At 44.7% G+C, this 19,414-nt stretch overlaps 1 protein-coding gene across 1 annotated transcript in view; it reads left to right on the top strand.

The window, feature by feature from the left end:
* The window catches only part of LOC126209561 (uncharacterized), an 811,828-nt gene that overhangs the window by 767,233 nt on the left and 25,181 nt on the right, over nt 1–19,414 (top strand). The window contains exons 8-9 of the mRNA XM_049938895.1: nt 3,150–3,573; nt 14,415–14,992. Of these exons, the coding sequence (XP_049794852.1) occupies nt 3,150–3,573; nt 14,415–14,992 (1,002 nt within the window). The remainder of the gene's footprint in view (nt 1–3,149; nt 3,574–14,414; nt 14,993–19,414) is intronic.

Genomic DNA, 19,414 nt, shown 5'->3' with positions numbered 1-19,414 from the left:
ATCCACCGGATTCATGCATTGCTAAATCTTGGTTATGCAAGTTTCTGATAGACGCCTGAAATGAAGATAGCCTTGCAACCCTGCTCGCTAGACGATTCTCTTCCTGAGAGTCCTCTCTAGTACCAATTAATGAGATGTCCGCTTACAGGAAACCATCGTAAGATATGGCAACAAATGGTTACCACCTTTTGGAGGTAACACGGCAGTTGTCTTCATAAGACACCTGTTGCCATTGTTGGGGGCGGCAGACACCGTGAGTAATATTGCCAGCCTAGCAAGCTGAAAACGAATGCCGAACCTGTTTCCCAACCTTCCATGGACACCTTATGATCTCACTTCTTTAAAGTTAGTGTCCTTTCCTTCTGTAGTTCTTAATGTTATCTGCCACATAGCTAATGTGTGGCATAACTGGAATACGGCAGCCGGCGCTCATGCTCTGGTCACCACTTCCTTGGGGGCGCAGTTTTGTGACAGGAGAAAAAGAACAATGAGGAAGTGTATATCTGGGTAAGTCAGTTCAGATGTCGGAGGCCGTCAACGACATATCACCACCAACAAGAACATGCCTAGTGGTTTTCAGAACAATTGTCGGATTGATGACTGCTTGTACTATATTTTCGTCATGGTATCTACACTGCGCAACACAATTAGCGACACATTTTTATGAAACCCCTTAATTGTCTCCCATTGCGACGCGTAAGTTTTAAATTTGGCTCAGAGGTGCCTTCCTGTGTAGTAAAGAAAACGCGTGGCGCCCTGCGACGTCACCTTCGGCCTCGGTGAAGCTTCAGACAGCAATGTGCCTAGACGTGCGAAAAAAAGGCGACAGTTCAGAAGTTCACGTGAGGTGTAAGGTGGGTTAATGATGTCGCACTGGCACCAAATTTCATCAAAATTGTTCCCAATGCCACCGTGGACTTTCAAGTGATGGGAAGATAGTCACACCACCTCTTGTCCACATTTCACCCTTTCTTTTGACACCTCTGCGTTGGAGGTCAGAACTGCGACGCCCAACGTTTAAATCAAGCGGTTTTCTTATAGGTGACTTAAGAAATATTACAGACCCACCGCCTCTCAGAATTGACACCAAAAAGTCTCAAGGGGTGGCATAACGGGCATCAGTGGAAACACCACTTCCCTTGAGGTATTGATTCCCATATTTCGCAGCCGAAAACGACAGTTGGCTGTGCAAGAAGCAAAGGACGACGTTCTTGAAGCTTTTGACACTGCTGACAGCATGCTACCACACAGATGGTTCGACCCTTCTCTAAGGACATCTTGGTCCTGCAACCCCACTGAACGAGATCACACCCCTTCAGAGTGTAACTTGACTGCAATTTCTTCTCTGGTGTACTGTGTGGAACTACTAGGGACCCTTCAAAACCATTTGACGAAGTCTGAATTTTATCCAAAGCAGCAAAGAGTGTTTATGCTTTCTCAGCCTTCCTGTTTCCCGACGTCGTATGACCTCATCATGTGAGGGGGAGAGGGTGCAATATGGAGGCATGTGTGAATAAAGCAGTGAAGTGTCCCTGTAAGGCCCCGTACTTGGGGAACACTAGGTGCCGCCCACGCACCTTTGTTCGGCACTATGAAAGTGTACCTACATAGATGCACATCTGACGGCTTCCAAGGCGCCTGCAGCCAGGCAAACCCTTCTACGCTCCTCCAACGCCACATTTCCACTTGCAGGCACTACGGCAGCAACGTGATGCCACCCAGCTGAAGGGTGTCAACGTCCCAAGGGAAGGGGTGGTTTCATTGATGCCACCTCCTGAGAACTTCCGTGTCATTAGTTAGCTGCGGTGTAACTGAAATGTCTTCCTCGGCTATCCATAAGAAAACAGCGCGATTTCAACTTGGGACACCATGGTTCTGACCTCTATCACAGAGGCGTCAAAAGGGTAACAGGGGATGTGACGCCTTTCGTATCGAGTGAAACGTCTATGGTGGCGTTGGGTAGAATTTTGGTGACATATGGTGCTAATGTGATATTTATTTATTTACCAATTTCTTTTAGCTTACTCCCTATATAAAAGAATAGACAGAACGTTGCACATAAATTGGCATAAATATAGCATACAATATTGTAACATAATTTCAAATATTTAATAATAATGAAGTAATATGCTGTTTAAGGATAAAAAAAATCTACATGGAAGGTGCCAAAGCCACATCATTAACCAACCTTACACATCTCATAAACATCTGAGCTATGGCCTTTTTTCCGCATGTTTCGACACTGTCGTTTCAAGTTTCGCTGAGCCCGAGGATGACGTCACAGGGCGCCACGCCTTTGCACCGCTGCAGAGGAAGGTAGAAGGCACTTTCGAGCCAAATTTAAAACTTCTGCATTGCAACGGAAGATAATTAAAGGTGCTCGAGAAAGTGACACTTTAATAGTGTAGTGCAGTGCATGTTGCTGAAAACTTAATCCGGGGGACATCCCTTGTTAGAGGTTGCCTGTCTAACGGTTTCCCGAGATAGCAAAAAATTGATTTTCAGTTTTTAATAGAGTTATTATTCAAATTTAAAAATTTGAATCATCTATTCATTAAGAGATATGACCTTATATTAAAGATGTAACACAGTAAGTCAGGTTCTATGGTATGTATGTCTGGAGGCACCGTAACTCGTGGTATGCACTTTACAGTGTTTCAGAATGAGGAAACTTTTGACTTCCAACTAACTTTACACAAAATTTCAAAATTTTTCGAAACTTTTTCTCCTCGCACAAAATGGCGAAAGGAAAAATGTATGTCACTTCCTACAATGTCGCTGTTAATGCAGTAGAACTCCAGCGTCATGCATCATGTTTTAATTGATTACTTCTGAACTACTAACCTTATTGGCGACACATTTTGCAGGGAGTATCCACATTTACCGTTGATACGCACCTCCACAATTATGTCATTGTACGACACATGTTTGTGTGAATATGACACTTTATAAATGGAAGTTTGGTTATTTGAAAATATCTGCGCTGGGGGATGACTGGTAAAACTCCTACTGAGAGTCGATCGAGTGTCTTATTTTAATAGGAGTCGTGAAGACCCTTACCGCAAAACTCATCTGCCATAAACGTTATATGTCAGTGACTTGGCTTTTGTGCCTGAGATGTGTGCGCTGAATGTGTGCCGGTGTCGCAGGGCGGGCCGCGTGTGGGGCCGGCAGGCCGCGACGCCGACGCCGCCCCCCGGCAGTGGCAGCCGCGGCAGCGCGTCGCCCGCCCCCGCAGGCGCCGCGGCGGCGGCCGCCCCGCACGGTCCCGGCTCTGCCATGACGTCACCGCGGCGCGCCAGCCTCTGCTCGTCGACGTCCTCGTCGACGGTGTCGTCCGCCTCGTCGTGCGGCGTGGGCGGTGCGGGCCCCGGCGTGGGCGGCGGCTCGTCGGCGGCCAGCAGCGGCTGCGGCGGCCGGGCCTGCGTGTCGGCGCCCGTGGGCCGCGCCACGCTGTCCGCACATCTCTCCCTGTCCGCCGACGAGCACGACGAGTTGGAGCTCGACGACGAGGACGACCTCACGCTCAACGAGATGCTCGGAAAGTTCGATGAGAGCTACGTATATGAGAAGGTACTGACACACTGTTTCTTTACACTAGACCCTCTTTCAGATAGACACACTGCCGGAAAAAAATTGCAGCACCCTCAATTTTGTTGTCAAATCTGGTGACAAATAGTTCATCACTGCTGGCATATATTAAGAAATTCAGACCAAAGGAAACAGACACGTCACAGTAAAGGGTTCCCAAACAATCGCAGTAATACTGTACCCCCTCTGGCGGCAACGCGGGCAGGTACACCTGCATGATAACGATCTTGAAGGTATCCATTGAGACTGTGCGATAGATTCTACAAAGCGTCTTGCGCCTTTTGTTGCAATTCGGCAGTGGTTCTTGCAGGCGCTGTAGAAAAATTAAGTTCCCACTTCGTCATGTCCTATACGCGTTCAACTGACGAGAGATGTGGTGATCTTGCTGTCCAGGGCAGTTGTTGTACACCAAGAAGGGCACGTTGTGTCGCAGCAGTCGTATATGGAAGCGCACTGTTTTGCTGAATAAGCACATCATTTTGCTGTCGAAGAAATGATAGTATCACGGGAATAACAGCCTGTGCAGTGTATTGGGCACTGGCTAACTTACGCCAAACACCAAATGTGACCGCAAGTTGTAACTAATAGCACCTCGCAGCCTGTGGTGAGACCTATGTGTCATGGGGAACGCAGTCTGGAATGGGCAGCTCGACAGGTCTACGCCATACACGTATACGCCCATCACTGGCATGCAGACAGAACCTACATTCATCACTGACGACAACAGAGCGTCATTCCACTCTCCAGTAATCAGTTTCAATACACGACAGTAGCCAAGCTTGGCAGTTCGTGGTGCGTGTGGTAGCGTGGCCAGGTGCACACATGATCTCAATCGTGCTCCAAGCAGACGGTTCCCAATGGTCTCTGATGTCGCAGCAGGTGAAACATCTGCCAGGATTTCGTCCCTGTATGATGTTCGGTCCACCGTCGCTGCTTGCACGATGCGCAAATTTTGACGTGCGTTTGTGCTACACCGACGTCCAGACCTGTTTTACAGGTGTGGAAATGTTCCACAGACCACTGCTGAAAGCAGCGACCCACCACCGATACACTGTGCCCACTATTAGCAGCTGTCCGTCCGTACGTCCATCCACCTATGCGATCCCATAAAAATGGCTGAAGTTGTTCAGCTAGAGTATGTACTCCTTGTTATGGCACGTTTGTACCATAAAATGAATGTTCCAAACGCTGTTCATCTTTAAACTCAGCTCAGCTACGGCCTGCACAATCAAAACACAGGGTGCACCGACAGAGCTTCAGAGCGCCGCCTGATCGTTGATGACCGTGACAGATGGATCGCTAAAACTACAACTTCTCATTATAGACATATTACATCCTGGCGCCACTGAACTCAGTCCTTGAGGCTGTTACATTTTTTCGGTCGTGTAATAGCCTACCTCCTTATACGAGACAAATCTTGCAATATCGAAAACGGATGATACATTACCTTCTATTTTAATTGCATACTAGAGCAACTAAACTTCTTGACTTCAATGTCGGTTAACATTGTGGAAGTCCCACAATATTTCATCGAAACAGGTGTTGGACACTTTCAAGTTATAGTACCACTTTCTGCCACAAGTGAAAAAATAGCGCTATAAGCAATCAGGAGGTGAAATGTATCCTGTCGTCAATATGCTCTTTGTCACATGTGCGAAGCTTGTCGATTTCTTTTGCAACGTGACTGTTGGTGTAAGGAATGATGAAGGTTGAAGTTTTCCGTACGAAACGCGATGACTATTGAGAAGAAAGACCGTGCACTGCAGGTAAAATTGCTTAATCTGAACGACAGCAATAGCAGCACTGCACTGCGGGAATATCGCCGACAGAAACAGCTGTGAAGAGACCCCTTGTCAGTCAGTGGGCTAAATAATATGATCAAGAAATTCGAATAAATAGGTGAATTTAGTGATGAAGCATGGAGAGGGGGACGGCCCAATCCCATGGCAGTTGTTGACGGAATTTCTGTAGCTATAGCTGACCATGCAGGAACGCCTCAAATTCTGCAACCAGTGCTCGCACTGAGTCACGGGAATTGTCCCTCCCCAGTCAACAGTGCGAAAGATTTTATGGCGCGTTTAACACTAAGATACCTGAAAAATCCAGAATGTTCACCAAATGAAGCCTCAACGTAGGCTACAACGCCGTGACTTTGCCCTTCGTTTTTTGGTACACTTGGAAGTGGATGACATATGACCAGGGAATATTGTTTGAACAGCCCAGCACATTTTACTCTGCACGGTGCCATGAATGCACTGAACTACCGCATGTTGTGTGGGAACATCCAAAACACTCAGCTTACGTGACCAGATGGGTGTGGATTCACAAGCTCCCCCTCCTCCTGCACCCACACCATATTCTGACTGCTTACACCACCATATTTTCACCTGGTGGCAGAAAGTGGAACTATTAATTTTTCAGCCTGTTCCACAAGCGCAATGATTAATGAGCGTATCTACCATATTTTAGCGTCCTGCGATGTATAGAGCTTGCAGTGCAGCACTCGGAATTCTGTCAGTTTATTTATAACCACCCGTTGGTAGCCTTTGTCATTGCCGCAAGAAGCGACTGATGATACTCGCCCGGAGACATCGAAGTTCATCGGGGCCATGAGCAGGAATTACATCTTACTACAGTTGTTTCGATCAAATATTGTGGGACTTAAATTGCGTTATCCAGCAGTAAACCCGAAAAGCGTACTTGGCAACGATACATCGGGAAAGCCTGAAAAGTCACAATTTTAAAGTGCGTTTTCGAGGTAGTTCAAATGAGCTACTTGGATGCGTAGAGAAACACGATAAATCACAAATAATTGTTTTCCGCGTTGTTCTGCAATAACTGGTTTTATGATAATTCAGTTTAGGCTTATTATGCCAACCTCAAACGACAACTATCATAGCAGCAGATGATGCGTCTGCAGTAGCCAATTGATGTTTCCCAATCACTTTTCTATCCAATTTTCTTGGAATGTAAACGTATGAGTAAAGGATTTATTTATAACAGATAGTTGTACAGAGTTCTGTTTATTTATTTAAATAAATTTTTTAAAAAGTTCAATGGTTTGGCAGAGTGATGGAAGTCTGAATTACTCAGACTCTGTTTTTTATCTTATTTTTGACGCCACAAAATGAATGTTACCCCACAGACTGATGCAGATAATTATTATGGTACTAGTACCTGATGATGATCGGTTACGTCTGATTTGATTATACAGTAACGTGGTGGTAACACTGCTGCGCTTCTAGCCTTAAGAGACGATTGCTGATGGTATATAGCATTATGGTGTTATATATCTACCGGAACTTTCCTTCTAGGTGCCTGACTGTTTTTATCAGTGGACGTGAATAGACTTATCGAAGTATGAGGTGCTTCCGAAAATTTTCGAGAATTTTAATATTGTGCCCAAACAACAGCAGTACAAACTTCCACCACTAAGAGCCCCTAGTCGTGTCTTTCAACTGCCAGTAAGCCTACTGGCCTCGTTGTGAGTGCTTCGGTGTTGATTTCTTAGCAGGTTTCTTCACACGGTATTCTAATGTTTCCGCCAATTTCGAAATGGCTGACTGAAAGAATAAAGGATCTGCATTAAGTTTTGATTGAACCTTTGTGAAATTGCAGTCGAAGTCCACCGCGTGCTGAGGAAAACTTCCGGTGAGCAAGCTTTGAACCAAGAAAGAACATTTGAGTGGGTTAACTTATTTAAAGATGGCCAGGAGTCGGTGGAGAACGTCAGACTGTCGGACCAACCGTCATCACACACAAAAACGGAAACGATCGTGAAAGTACGTGGAGTGATCACCAAGAACAGAAGGCGGATAATCCACGTCGTTTGTGAAATCGTTACAATTTCGTACGGGAATGTCAACGGATTTTAGTTGATCGACTGAACATGAGACGAACTGCAGCGAAGTTTGTTGTCTTTTGAACTCCGACCAACGAGGCTGTCGAGTTCAGATGTGCTGTGAACTGCAAACAACAGTTCGAGGTGATCCAAATTTCTTGTGCAGGGTAATAACGGTTACGACCCTGAAACAAAACCGCAACCTTCGCAGCGGAAGCCACCGTATTCTCTGAAGTCCAAAAAAGCACGCCAAGAACTGAGCAACCTCAAATCAATGCTATTTTCCTTTATGGAACTGTCCATAAAAAGTTGCTTCCATGTGGTCGGACGTCAATAGAGAGATTATTCTGTAATATTTTGGGGCTACTGAAGTAGGATGTTGGACACATACGGCTTGAGAGATGAGAGAACAAAGACTGGTTGCTGCATCATGACAACGCACCTGCACACACCTCCATTATTGTGAGAGTACTCCTGGCAAAAAAAAAAAAAAAAAAAAAAAAAAAAAAAAAAAAAAAACTGTTCCCTTGCCGCCGTACTCCCTGGTCTAGCCCGTTGCGATTTCTTACTCTTCCCGAAAATGAAGCTGAAAGGGCATTTTGACTCATTAGAAGAGATTCAAGCAGAAACGCAACTAATTTTGAACATGATTCAGCCGGCAGACATCCAGCACTGTTTTCCAACAACAGGAAAATCGCTGAAAGCGTTGCATGCAAACATGGGAGGACTACATAGATGACGGTGGAATTAAGATACAAGGTAAATTTTCTGACTTTTACGGGAATATTTTCGCGAAATTAAGGGTAGAAGCTCGTAACAACTAGCTCATTAGAAGAGATTCAAGCAGAAACGCAACTAATTTTGAACATGATTCAGCCGGCAGACATCCAGCACTGTTTTCCAACAACAGGAAAATCGCTGAAAGCGTTGCATGCAAACATGAGAGGACTACATAGATGACGGTGGAATTAAGATACAAGGTAAATTTTCTGACTTACGGGAATATTTTCGCGAAATTAAGGGTAGAAGCTCGTAACAACTAGCTCATTAGAAGAGATTCAAGCAGAAACGCAACTAATTTTGAACATGATTCAGCCGGCAGACATCCAGCACTGTTTTCCAACAACAGGAAAATCGCTGAAAGCGTTGCATGCAAACATGGGAGGACTACATAGATGACGGTGGAATTAAGATACAAGGTAAATTTTCTGACTTTTACGGGAATATTTTCGCGAAATTAAGGGTAGAAGCTCGTAACAACTAAGCAGAATGAGTTGCACTCTGATGTCCACTGTAAAATTAGTCTCTTCCTTGAGTTTATATGAATAAGGGACTCTCAAACGAAAACGATACAGATGGAAAAAAGTAAGTATACTGTTTATTATTTCAAAAGTAATCGCCTAACTGTTAATACATTTCTCCCATTGTGAGACAAGACGGTCAATGCCTTCATGAGAAAATGTTTTCCTGTGCCTATGGAATCATGATTGTACCCAGGTGTGTACAGCTTCATCCGATGCAGATCGACGCCAAGAATGTCTTTCGTCAACGCTCCAAATCTATGGAAATTGCGTAGGAAGAGATCGGGATGCATGCAGGATGTGTAAGAGCTTCCCAGAGAAACTCTGGGCGGGCCGAAGTGTTGTCAAGTTGTTTGGACTGCGCTACCACGCCCTTACACATTTTCCATATAGCTCCGATTTCTCCCCATGCGATTTCTAAATTCTTGGAGTCCTGAAGAAAGACATTCGCGGCCGTCGATTTGCTTCTGATGAAGAGGTGCACACCTGGACACAACCATGGTTACATATCCAACCTCAAGCATTTTTCCGTGTCTCAGAGTGTAGTAAATGTATTACAATTTCACGACTGCTTATGAAATAATAAACAGTTTACTCCCCATCTGTCTGGTTTTAAACCGACTTCCCCTTGTAAGTCAGGATAGCAATGTTCTAGTATGAACATCATGTTGACTTTTTGCGTTCTTTTCATGTCGCTGATTCTTATATGACCTCTATTCCACACTTTATGATTACCGCCAATGCTGCTTGGAATAGCATCATCCCTGCGCTTGTTCATAGACTGGTTGTGTTGGGGATATTGTATGAGGCTTTAATGGCTGCTGCTGCCGTTTCATGCAAACGCACGCTGAAATATTTACAGTTATCTGTAATGTAATTCCCAGGTATTTGTATTTTCCTACTTTTTGCAGCGGTTCATTGTATATAGTTAAACTGTCTTTGAATGATGTTTTTCCTCCGTTCATGAATGTCATTTGAGTAGTCTTATCTTGCTTTACTCTTATTTTCCTATGCGAAAGTTAGTCTTTGTAGTACCTTCCAAACATACTCTATTACTATTGATCATATCACCTGTCGTGTGCGTACAGAATCATTTCCGCTTTTGAGTCTTCCCCTATTGTGTTCCTGACATTCGGTGCATGGGTGTTGAACAGTCGAAGAAGAAGAAGAAAGAAGAAGTAGTTCTACAAACGCCAGCTATATTGGATGGCATCTGGACCAGAGACTGTAGGAGCCAGTGACATGTGACAATAAGATTCGCAATACACACGTTTCATCATAAAATATTTACCAGCAACAAATTTCACGAACCGACGCAAGAGCACAAATGTGTGCTGTGCCGTCAAGGATGTAAAAAATACCACATGATAGTTGAACGGAATGGACAGTGTCTTGAAAGGAGGGTATAAGATGAACATCAACAAAAGCAAAACGAGGATAATGGAATGTAGTCGAATTAAGTCGGGTGATGCTGCGGGAAATAGATTAGGAAATGAGACGCTTAAAGTAGTAAACGAGTTTTGCTATTTGGGGAGCAAAATAACTGATGATGGTCGAAGTAGAGAGAATATAAAATGTAGACTGGCAATGGCAAGGAAAGCGTTTCTGAAGAAGAAAAATTTGTTAACATCGAGTCAGGAAGTCGTTTCTGAAAGTATTTGTGTGGAGTGTAGCCATGTATGGAAGTGAAACGTGGACGATAAATAGTTTAGACAAGAAGAGAATAGGAGCTTTCGAAATGTGGTGCTACAGAAGAATGCTGAAGATTAGATGGGTAGATCACATAACTAATGAGGAGGTATTGAATAGAATTGGGGAGAAGAGGAGCGTGTGGCACAACTTGACTAGAAGAAGGGATCGGTTGGTAGGACATGTTCTGAGACATCGAGGGATCACCAATTTAGTGGAGGGTAAAAATCGTAGAGGGAGACCAAGAGATGAATACACTAAGCAGATGTAGGCTACTGTAGGTACTGGGAGATGAAGAAGCTTGCACAGGATAGAGTAGCATGGAGAGCTGCATCAAACCAGTCTCAGGACTGAAGACCACAACAATAACAACAGTGTGCACAAGAGAACCAAACCTGTGACTGACTCTGGCAAAGACTAAAAACTTACAAAAACTTGCAAATTAATGCTCACTCTGAGCACATATTGCTAATTAATAAATGAATAAAATTAGTTGTATTGTGATGTCAATTACACCTGCAAATATTACAGTTTGTAGACTTAATTGACTCGGTATTTGTACATATAGCATCATTGTCGAAGATAATGGATAAAAAACAAACAACCAAAGTTTACACAGACAGCTAAATTATCAGTAATTCTAACATTACCGCTTAATAGCTATTACCAGTTTGTAAACATACAGCGTCATTGAGAACTGTCAATTAGCTGTGATACTACTACGTGACTTTATTTTACAGTCATACAAACGCGACAGTTGACAAAAGAACTCATCAGTGATGAAATATATACTTCTCATCCAGCGAGACGTAAGTTTATATGGAGAATTAACTGCATATACAAATATTGCGATAGAAAATGAAATTTACAAGCTGTAATACATCTACACACATACTCTGCAATCCACCATACGGTGCGTGGTGGAGGGTACCTCGTACCACAACTAGCATTTTCTCTCCCTGTTCCACTCCCGAACAGAACGAGGGAAAAATGACTGCCTATATGCCTCTGTACGAACCCAATCTCTCTTATCTTATCTTCGTGGTCTTTCCCCGAAATATAAGTTGGCGGCAGTAAAATCGTACTGCAATCAGCCTCAAATGCTGGTTCTCTAAATTTCCTCATTAGCGATTCACGAAAAGAACGCCTCCTTTCCTCCAGAGAGTCCCACCCGAGTTCCTGAAGCATTTCCGTAACACTCGCGTGATGATCAAACCTACCAGTAACAAATCTAGCAGCCCGCCTCTGAATTGCTTCTGACTTGATAGGGATCCCAAACTCTCGAGCAGTACTCGAGAATAGGCCGTATTAATGTTTTATAAGCGGTCTCCTTTACAGATGAACCACATCTTCCCAAAATTCTACCTTACCAATGAACCGAAGACGACTATCCACCTTCCCCACAACTGCCATTACATGCTTGTCCCACTTCATATCATACAGGGTGTTACAAAAAGGTACGGCCAAACTTTCAGGAAACATTCCTCACACACAAAGAAAGAAAATATGTTATGTGGACATGTGTCCGGAAACGCTTACTTTCCATGTTAGAGCTCATTTTATTACTTCTCTTCAAATCACATTAATCATGGAATGGAAACACACAGCAACAGAACGTACCAGCGTGACTTCAAACACTTTGTTACAAGAAATGTTCAAAATGCCCTCCGTTAGCGAGGATACATGCATCCACCCTCCGTCGCGTGGAATCCCTGATGCGCTGATGCAGCCCTGGAGAATGGCGTATTGTTTCACAGCCGTCCACAATACGAGCACGAAGAGTCTCTACATTTGGTACCGAGGTTGCGTAGACAAGAGCTTTCAAACGCCCCCATAAATGAAAGTCAAGAGGGTTGAGGTCAGGAGGGCGTGGAGGCCATGGAATTGGTCCGTCTCTACCAATCCATCGGTCACCGTGTCTGTTGTTGAGAAGCGTACGAACACTTCAACTGAAATGTGCAGGAGCTCCATCGTGCATGAACCACATGTTGTGTCGTACTTGTAAAGGCACATGTTCTAGCAGCACAGGTAGAGTATCCCGTATGAAATCATGATAACGTGCTCCATTGAGCGTAGATGGAAGAACATGGGGCCCAAAAACATCACCAACAATGCCTGCCCAAACGTTCACAGAAAATCTGTGTTGATGACGTGATTGCACAATTGCGTGCGGATTCTCGTCAGCCCACACATGTTGATTGTGAAAATTTATAATTTGATCACGTTGGAATGAAGCCTCATCCGTAAAGAGAACATTTGCACTGAAATGAGGATTGACACATTGTTGGATGAACCATTCGCAGAAGTATACCCGTGGAGGCCAATCAGCTGCTGATAGTGCCTGCACACGCTGTAGATGGTACGGAAACAACTGGTTCTCCCGTAGCACTCTCCATACAGTGACGTGGTCAACGTTACCTTGTACAGCACCAACTTCTCTGACGCTGACATTGGGGTTATCGTCAACTGCACGAGGAATTGCCTCGTCCATTGCAGGTGTCCTCGTCGTGCTAGGTCTTCCCCAGTCGCGAGTCACAGGCTGGAATGTTCCGTACTCCCTAAGACGCCGATCAATTGCTTCGAACGTCTTCCTGTCGGCACACCTTCGTTCAAGAAATCTGTCTCGATACAAACGTACCGCGCCACGGCTATTGCCCCGTGCTAATCCATACATCAAATGGGCATCTGCCAACTCTGCATTTGTAAACATTGCACTGACTGCAAAACACTAATACGGCCTATTCTCGAGTACTGCTCGAGCGTTTGGGATCCCTATCAGGTCGGATTGAGGGAGGACATAGAAGCAATTCAGAGGCGGGCTGCTAGATTTGTTACTGGTAGGTTTGATCATCACGCGAGTGTTACGGAAATGCTTCAGGAACTCGGGTGGGAGTCTGTGGAGGAAAGGAGTCGTTCTTTTCGTGAATCGCTACTGAGGAAATTTAGAGAACCAGCATTTGAGGCTGAATGGTTCAAATGGCTCTGAGCACTATGGGACTTAACATCTGTGGTCATCAGTCCCCTAGAACTTAGAACTACTTAAACCTAACTAACCTAAGGACATCACACACATCCATGCCCGAGGCAGGATTCGAACCTGCGACCGTAGCAGTCGCGCGGTTCCGGACTGAGCGCCTAGAACCGCGAGACCACCGCGGCCGGCATTTGAGGCTGACTGCAGTACGATTTTACTGCCGCCAACTTATATTTCGGGGAAAGATGCTACGTACTGATGCTACGTACTGATGTGCTTGATGCTAGTACTGTAGAGCAATGAGTCACATGTCAACACAAGCACCGAAGTCAACATTACCTTCCTTCAATTGAGCCAACTGGCGGTGAATCGAGGAAGTACAGTACATACTGACGAAACTAAAATGAGCTCTAACATGGAAATTAAGCGTTTCCGGACACATGGCCACATATAATCTTTTCTTTATTTGTGTGTGAGGAATGTTTCCTGAAAGTTTGGCCGTACCTTTTTGTAACACCCTGTATATGTAGAATTAACTGCATATACAAATATGAAATTTAAAGAGTGAAATATCTGCAGGCCTACTTGACAGTGGCAGTACTGCTGAAATAGGCCTATTGTACGAGATAAAAGCATTGACAGATAGCCTGATCGTTCATTAAAGTGTCGCTGGCCAGTGTGGCCGAGCAGTTCTAGGCGCTTCAGTCTGGAACCGCGCGACCGCTACGGTCGTAGGTCGGGCATGGATGTGTGTGATGTCTTCCGGTTAGTTGGATTTAAGTAGTTTTAAGTTCTAGGGGATTGATGACCTTAGAAGTTAAGTCCCATAGTGCTCAGAGCCATTTGAACCAGTTTTTCATTAAAATGTCACATTACGAAGTGTTTCCCATTCCAAACCGAACTGTACAAAAAAATAATTGTGCTGTGGTGAAGGCAGAGCACTGTAATGCATGTCATAGGTAATAGAGCCCTAGGGTAATGTACGACGTCAATAAAAAATGTTCTTTGTCGGACACAGGAAACGGATATCCTTAGCGACAGCGATCCCACGGACTGTGACGAAGACACGGACTTCGACACCGGCCAAGAGTGCGGCGACGACGACGGCGACGTGGACGGCGACGACGAAGACGAGGGCGAGGCTGGCAGCGGCGAGGCCGACGGGGGCGGCGGGGGCGGCAGCGGCAGCGGCGATCTGGCGGACGAGGAGGAGCTGGACTTCATCGACAACGGGTCGTGCGTCGACGTGGAGGCGGCGGAGGAGCGGCGGCGGCCGGCGCGCAACCGCGGGCACTGCACCTACCACATCCCGGCGGACCTGCTGCCGCAGCCGTCGTTCAACCAGCAGCAGCAGCAGCAGGCTGTGCCGCAGGCGCAGACGCAGCCGGCGCCGGCACGCAAGCCCTCTGGCCGCTACCGCGAGTCGTTCCTGCGACGCTCCAGCGCGCGCCGCCACTCGGCCGCCCGCTCGGCACTGCACGTCACCTCCGAGCAGTCGCAGGCGGCGGCGGCTGCTGCTTCTGCCGACGCCTCCTCGGCCGCCAGGGAGGGCACCGGCAGTCCGCTGCCCGTGGCGCGGCAGCACAGTGCCAGGCGGTAAGCTCGCTTCCAGTCGTGTCTGTCTTAAGCCGTCGGCACACGGGCCGTGCTGTCGAACGTCAACGTTGAGCGCGCTAAGTTCAACGTACTGCTTGAACCCTCAGAAATGATGCGACTTTTGCATACGGTACGTTGGGCCGAACGTGGTACACGCGATCACAACGCACTCCAGCGGCAGTTGCGGGATGTTTCTAGTTCGTAAATCACACTGTTTGCTAAACGGGCGCTCGTAAAATTACCACGTTAGCTTTATTAAAACACACATTTCCTCCATCGTCCACGAAAAGGAGAGTAACATGTCCAATCAGTCAGGGCACAGGCTTATAAAAGTTCCATTACATACAGTACGATACAAATTTGCAATACTTCTCCATATAAGATAAATATTATTTCATCATTCCCACATTAGGAGTGATTTAAAATGGAATGATCATATAAAGTTGATCGTCGGTAAAGCAGATGACAGACTGAGATTAATTGGAAGAATCCTAAGGAAATGCAATCCGAAAACAAAGGAAGTAGGTCACAGTACGCTTGTTCGCCCACTGCTTGAATTCTGCTCAGCAGTGTGGGATCCGCACCAGATAGGGTTGATAGAAGAGATAGAGAAGATCCAACGGAGAGCAGCGCGCTTCGTTACAGGATCATTTAGTAACCGCGAAAGCGTTACGGAGATGATAGATAAACTCCAGTGGAAGACTCTGCAGGAGAGACGCTCAGTAGCTCGGTACGGGCTTTTGTTGAAGTTTCGAGAACATACCTTCACCGAGGAGTCAAGCAGTATACTGCTCCCTCCTACGTATATCTCGCGAAGAGACCATGAGGATAAAATCAGAGTGATTAGAGCCCACACAGAGGCATACCGACAACCCTTCTTTCCACGAACAATACGAGACTGGAATAGAAGGGAGAACCGATAGAGGTACTCAAGGTACCCTCCGCCACACACCGTTGGGTGGCTTGCGGAGTATGGATGTAGATTTAGATTTTAGTTAAACCCCAAGGTCAAAGCAAAGTATCTTTATACAAGTAGCACAAGCTGTCCTATACATTAAGCTAATCGAACAAAGTCACCCCGCAAAAAAGGTGAAATATATTTACATAACATCAAATATTATAGTATATACTTATATTAAATCTCATTTTGTTCGTTTTCGTTCGTTGTATCTGCTCGGGGTGGACGTCGCAAGACACCCGTTTCAGTTCGTCGTTGATCCATTAACTCAATTCTTTTATTACAGAGGGCAGTTAACACACTGACCGAACACGCTGAGTTACCGTGCCGGCGCGCTAAACTTACAATAGACTATTGGCGCTCAATCATCGCACGTTACCACATGCTAAAAACCTTGATCGTAGATATGTTACTAATTGAAATTTAACTATAACAAATTGTACCAAGAACAATGCGTTTTGGGTGGATCTTCACTGAGTCGCTACCTTCAAATAGCATACTCTCATAATAACAAGTTACAATAATTCTCTTGCCACGAATATGATGTTTCTCATTACTTTATTGGATCGAATCACACAGTTAACAACGTGTTTTCCAATGATTCTCAGTTTACTGGTGCTCAGAAACGGCATATACATGTTGTTGTTGTTGTGGTCTTCAGTCCTGAGACTGGTTTGATGCAGCTCTCCATGCTACTCTATCCTGTGCAAGCTTCTTCATCTCCCAGTACCTACTGCAACTACATCCTTCTGAATCTGCTTAGTGTATTCATCTCTTGGTCTCCCTCTACGATTTTTACCCTCCAAGCTGCCCTCCAATACTAAATTTGTGATCCCTTGATGCCTCAAAACATGTCCTACCAACCGATCCCTTCTTCTAGTCAAGTTGTGCCACAAACTTCTCTTCTCCCCAATCCTATTCAATACCTCCTCATTAGTTACGTGATCTACCCACCTTATTTTCAGCATTCTTCTGTAGCACCACATTTCGAAAGCTTCTATTCTCTTCTTGTCCATACTAGTTATCGTCCATGTTTCACTTCCATGCATGGCTACACTCCATACAAATACTTTCAGAAACGACTTCCTGACACTTAAATCTATACTCGATGTTAACAAATTTCTCTTCTTCAGAAACGATTTCCTTGCCATTGCCAGTCTACATTTTATATCCTCTCTACTTTGACCATCATCAATTATTTTACTCCCTAAATAGCAAAACTCCTTTACTACTTTAAGTGTCTCATTTCCTAATCTAATTCCCTCAGCATCACCCGATTTAATTTGACTACATTCCATTATCCTCGTTTTGCTTTTGTTTATGTTCATCTTATATCCTCCTTTCAAGACACTGTCCATTCCGTTCAACTGCTCTTCCAAGTCTTTTGCTGTCTCTGACAATTACAATGTCATCGGCGAACCTCAAAGTTTTTACTTCTTCTCCATGGATTTTAATGCCTACTCCGAATTTTTCTTTTGTTTCCTTTACTGCTTGCTCAATATACAGATTGAATAACATCGGGGAGAGGCTACAACCCTGTCTCACTCCTTTCCCAACCACTGCTTCCATTTCATGCCCCTCGACTCTTATAACTGCCATCTGGTTTCTGTACAAATTGTAAATAGCCTTTCGCTTCCTGTATTTTACCCCTGCCACCTTAAGAATTTGAAAGAGAGTATTCCAGTTAACATTGTCAAAAGCTTTCTCTAAGTATACAAATGCTAGAAACGTAGGTTTGCCTTTTCTTAATCTTTCTTCTAAGGTAAGTCGTAAGGTTAGTATTGCCTCACGTGTTCCAACATTTCTACGGAATCCAAACTGATCTTCCCCGAGGTTGGCTTCTACCAGTTTTTCCATTCGTCTGTAAAGAATTCGCGTTAGTATTTTGCAGCTGTGACTTATTAAACTGATAGTTCGGTAATTTTCACATCTGTCAACACTTGCTTTCTTTGGGATTGGAATTATTATATTCTTCTTGAAGTCTGTGGGTATTTCGCCAGTCTCATACATCTTGCTCACCAGATGGTAGAGTTTTGTCATGACTGGCTCTCCCAAGGCCATCAGTAGTTCTAATGGAATGTTGTATACTCCCGGGGCCTTGTTTCGACTCAGGTCTTTCAGTGCTCTGTCAAACTCTTCACGCAGTATCTTATCTCCCATTTCGTCTTCATCTACATCCTCTTCCATTTCCATAATATTGTCCTCAAGTACTTCGCCCTTGTATAAACCCTCTATATACTCCTTCCACCTTTCTGCCTTCCCTTCTTTGCTTAGAACTGGGTTGCCATCTGAGCTCTTGATATTCATACAGGTGGTTCTCTTCTCTCCAAAGGTCTCTTTAATTTTCCTGTAGGCAGTATCTATCTTACCCCAAGTGAGACAAGCCTCTACATCCTTACATTTGTCTCCTAGCCATCCCTGCTGAACCATTTTGCACTTCCTGTCGATTTCATTTTTGAGACGTTTGTATTCCTTTTTGCCTGCTTCATTTACTGCATTTTTATATTTTCTCCTTTCATCAATTAAATTCAATATTTCTTCTGTTACCCAAGGATTTCTATTAGCCCTCGTCTTTTTACCTACTTGATCCTCTGCTGCCTTCACTACTTCATCCCTCAGAGCTACCCATTCTTCTTCTACTGTATTTCTTTCCCCCATTCCTGTCAATTGTTCCCTTATGCTCTCCCTGAAACTCTCTACAACCTCTCGTTCTTTCAGTTTGCCGGCCGCGGTGGTCTCGCGGTTCTAGGCGCGCAGTCCGGAACCGTGCGACTGCTACGGTCGCAGGTTCGAATCCTGCCTCGGGCATGGATGTGTGTGTTGTCTTTAGGTTAGTTAGGTTTAAGTAGTTCTAAGTTGTAGGGGACTGATAACCACAGCAGTTGAGTCCCATAGTGCTCAGAGCCATTTGAACCATCTTTCAGTTTATCCAGGTCCCATATCCTTAAATTCCCACCTTTTTGCAGTTTCTTCAGTTTCAATCTGCAGATCATAACCAATAGATTGTGGTCAGAATCCATATCTGCCCCTAGAAATGTCTTACAATTTAAAAGCTGGTTCCTAAATCTCTGTCTTACCATTATATAATCTATCTGATACCTTTTAGTATCTCCAGGATTCTTCCAGGTATACAACCTTCTTTTATGATTCTTGAACCAAGTGTTAGCTATGATTAGGTTATGCTCTGTGCAAAATTCTACCAAGCGGCTTCCTCTTTCATTTCTTCCCCCCAATCCATATTCACCTACTATGTTTCCTTCTCTCCCTTTTCCTACTGACGAATTCCAGTCACCCATGACTATTAAATTTTCGTCTCCCTTCACTACCTGAATAATTTCTTTTATCTCGTCATACATTTCATCAATTTCTTCATCATCTGCAGAGCTAGTTGGCATATAAACTTGTACTACTGTAGTAGGCATGGGCTTTGTGTCTATCTTGGCCACAATAATGCGTTCACTATG

This window comes from Schistocerca nitens, chromosome 1, assembly GCF_023898315.1.
Source record: "Schistocerca nitens isolate TAMUIC-IGC-003100 chromosome 1, iqSchNite1.1, whole genome shotgun sequence".
NCBI lineage: Eukaryota > Metazoa > Arthropoda > Insecta > Orthoptera > Acrididae > Schistocerca > Schistocerca nitens.
Note: the sequence above shows the minus strand (reverse complement) of the source record. Positions and strands in the feature narration are given on the sequence as shown.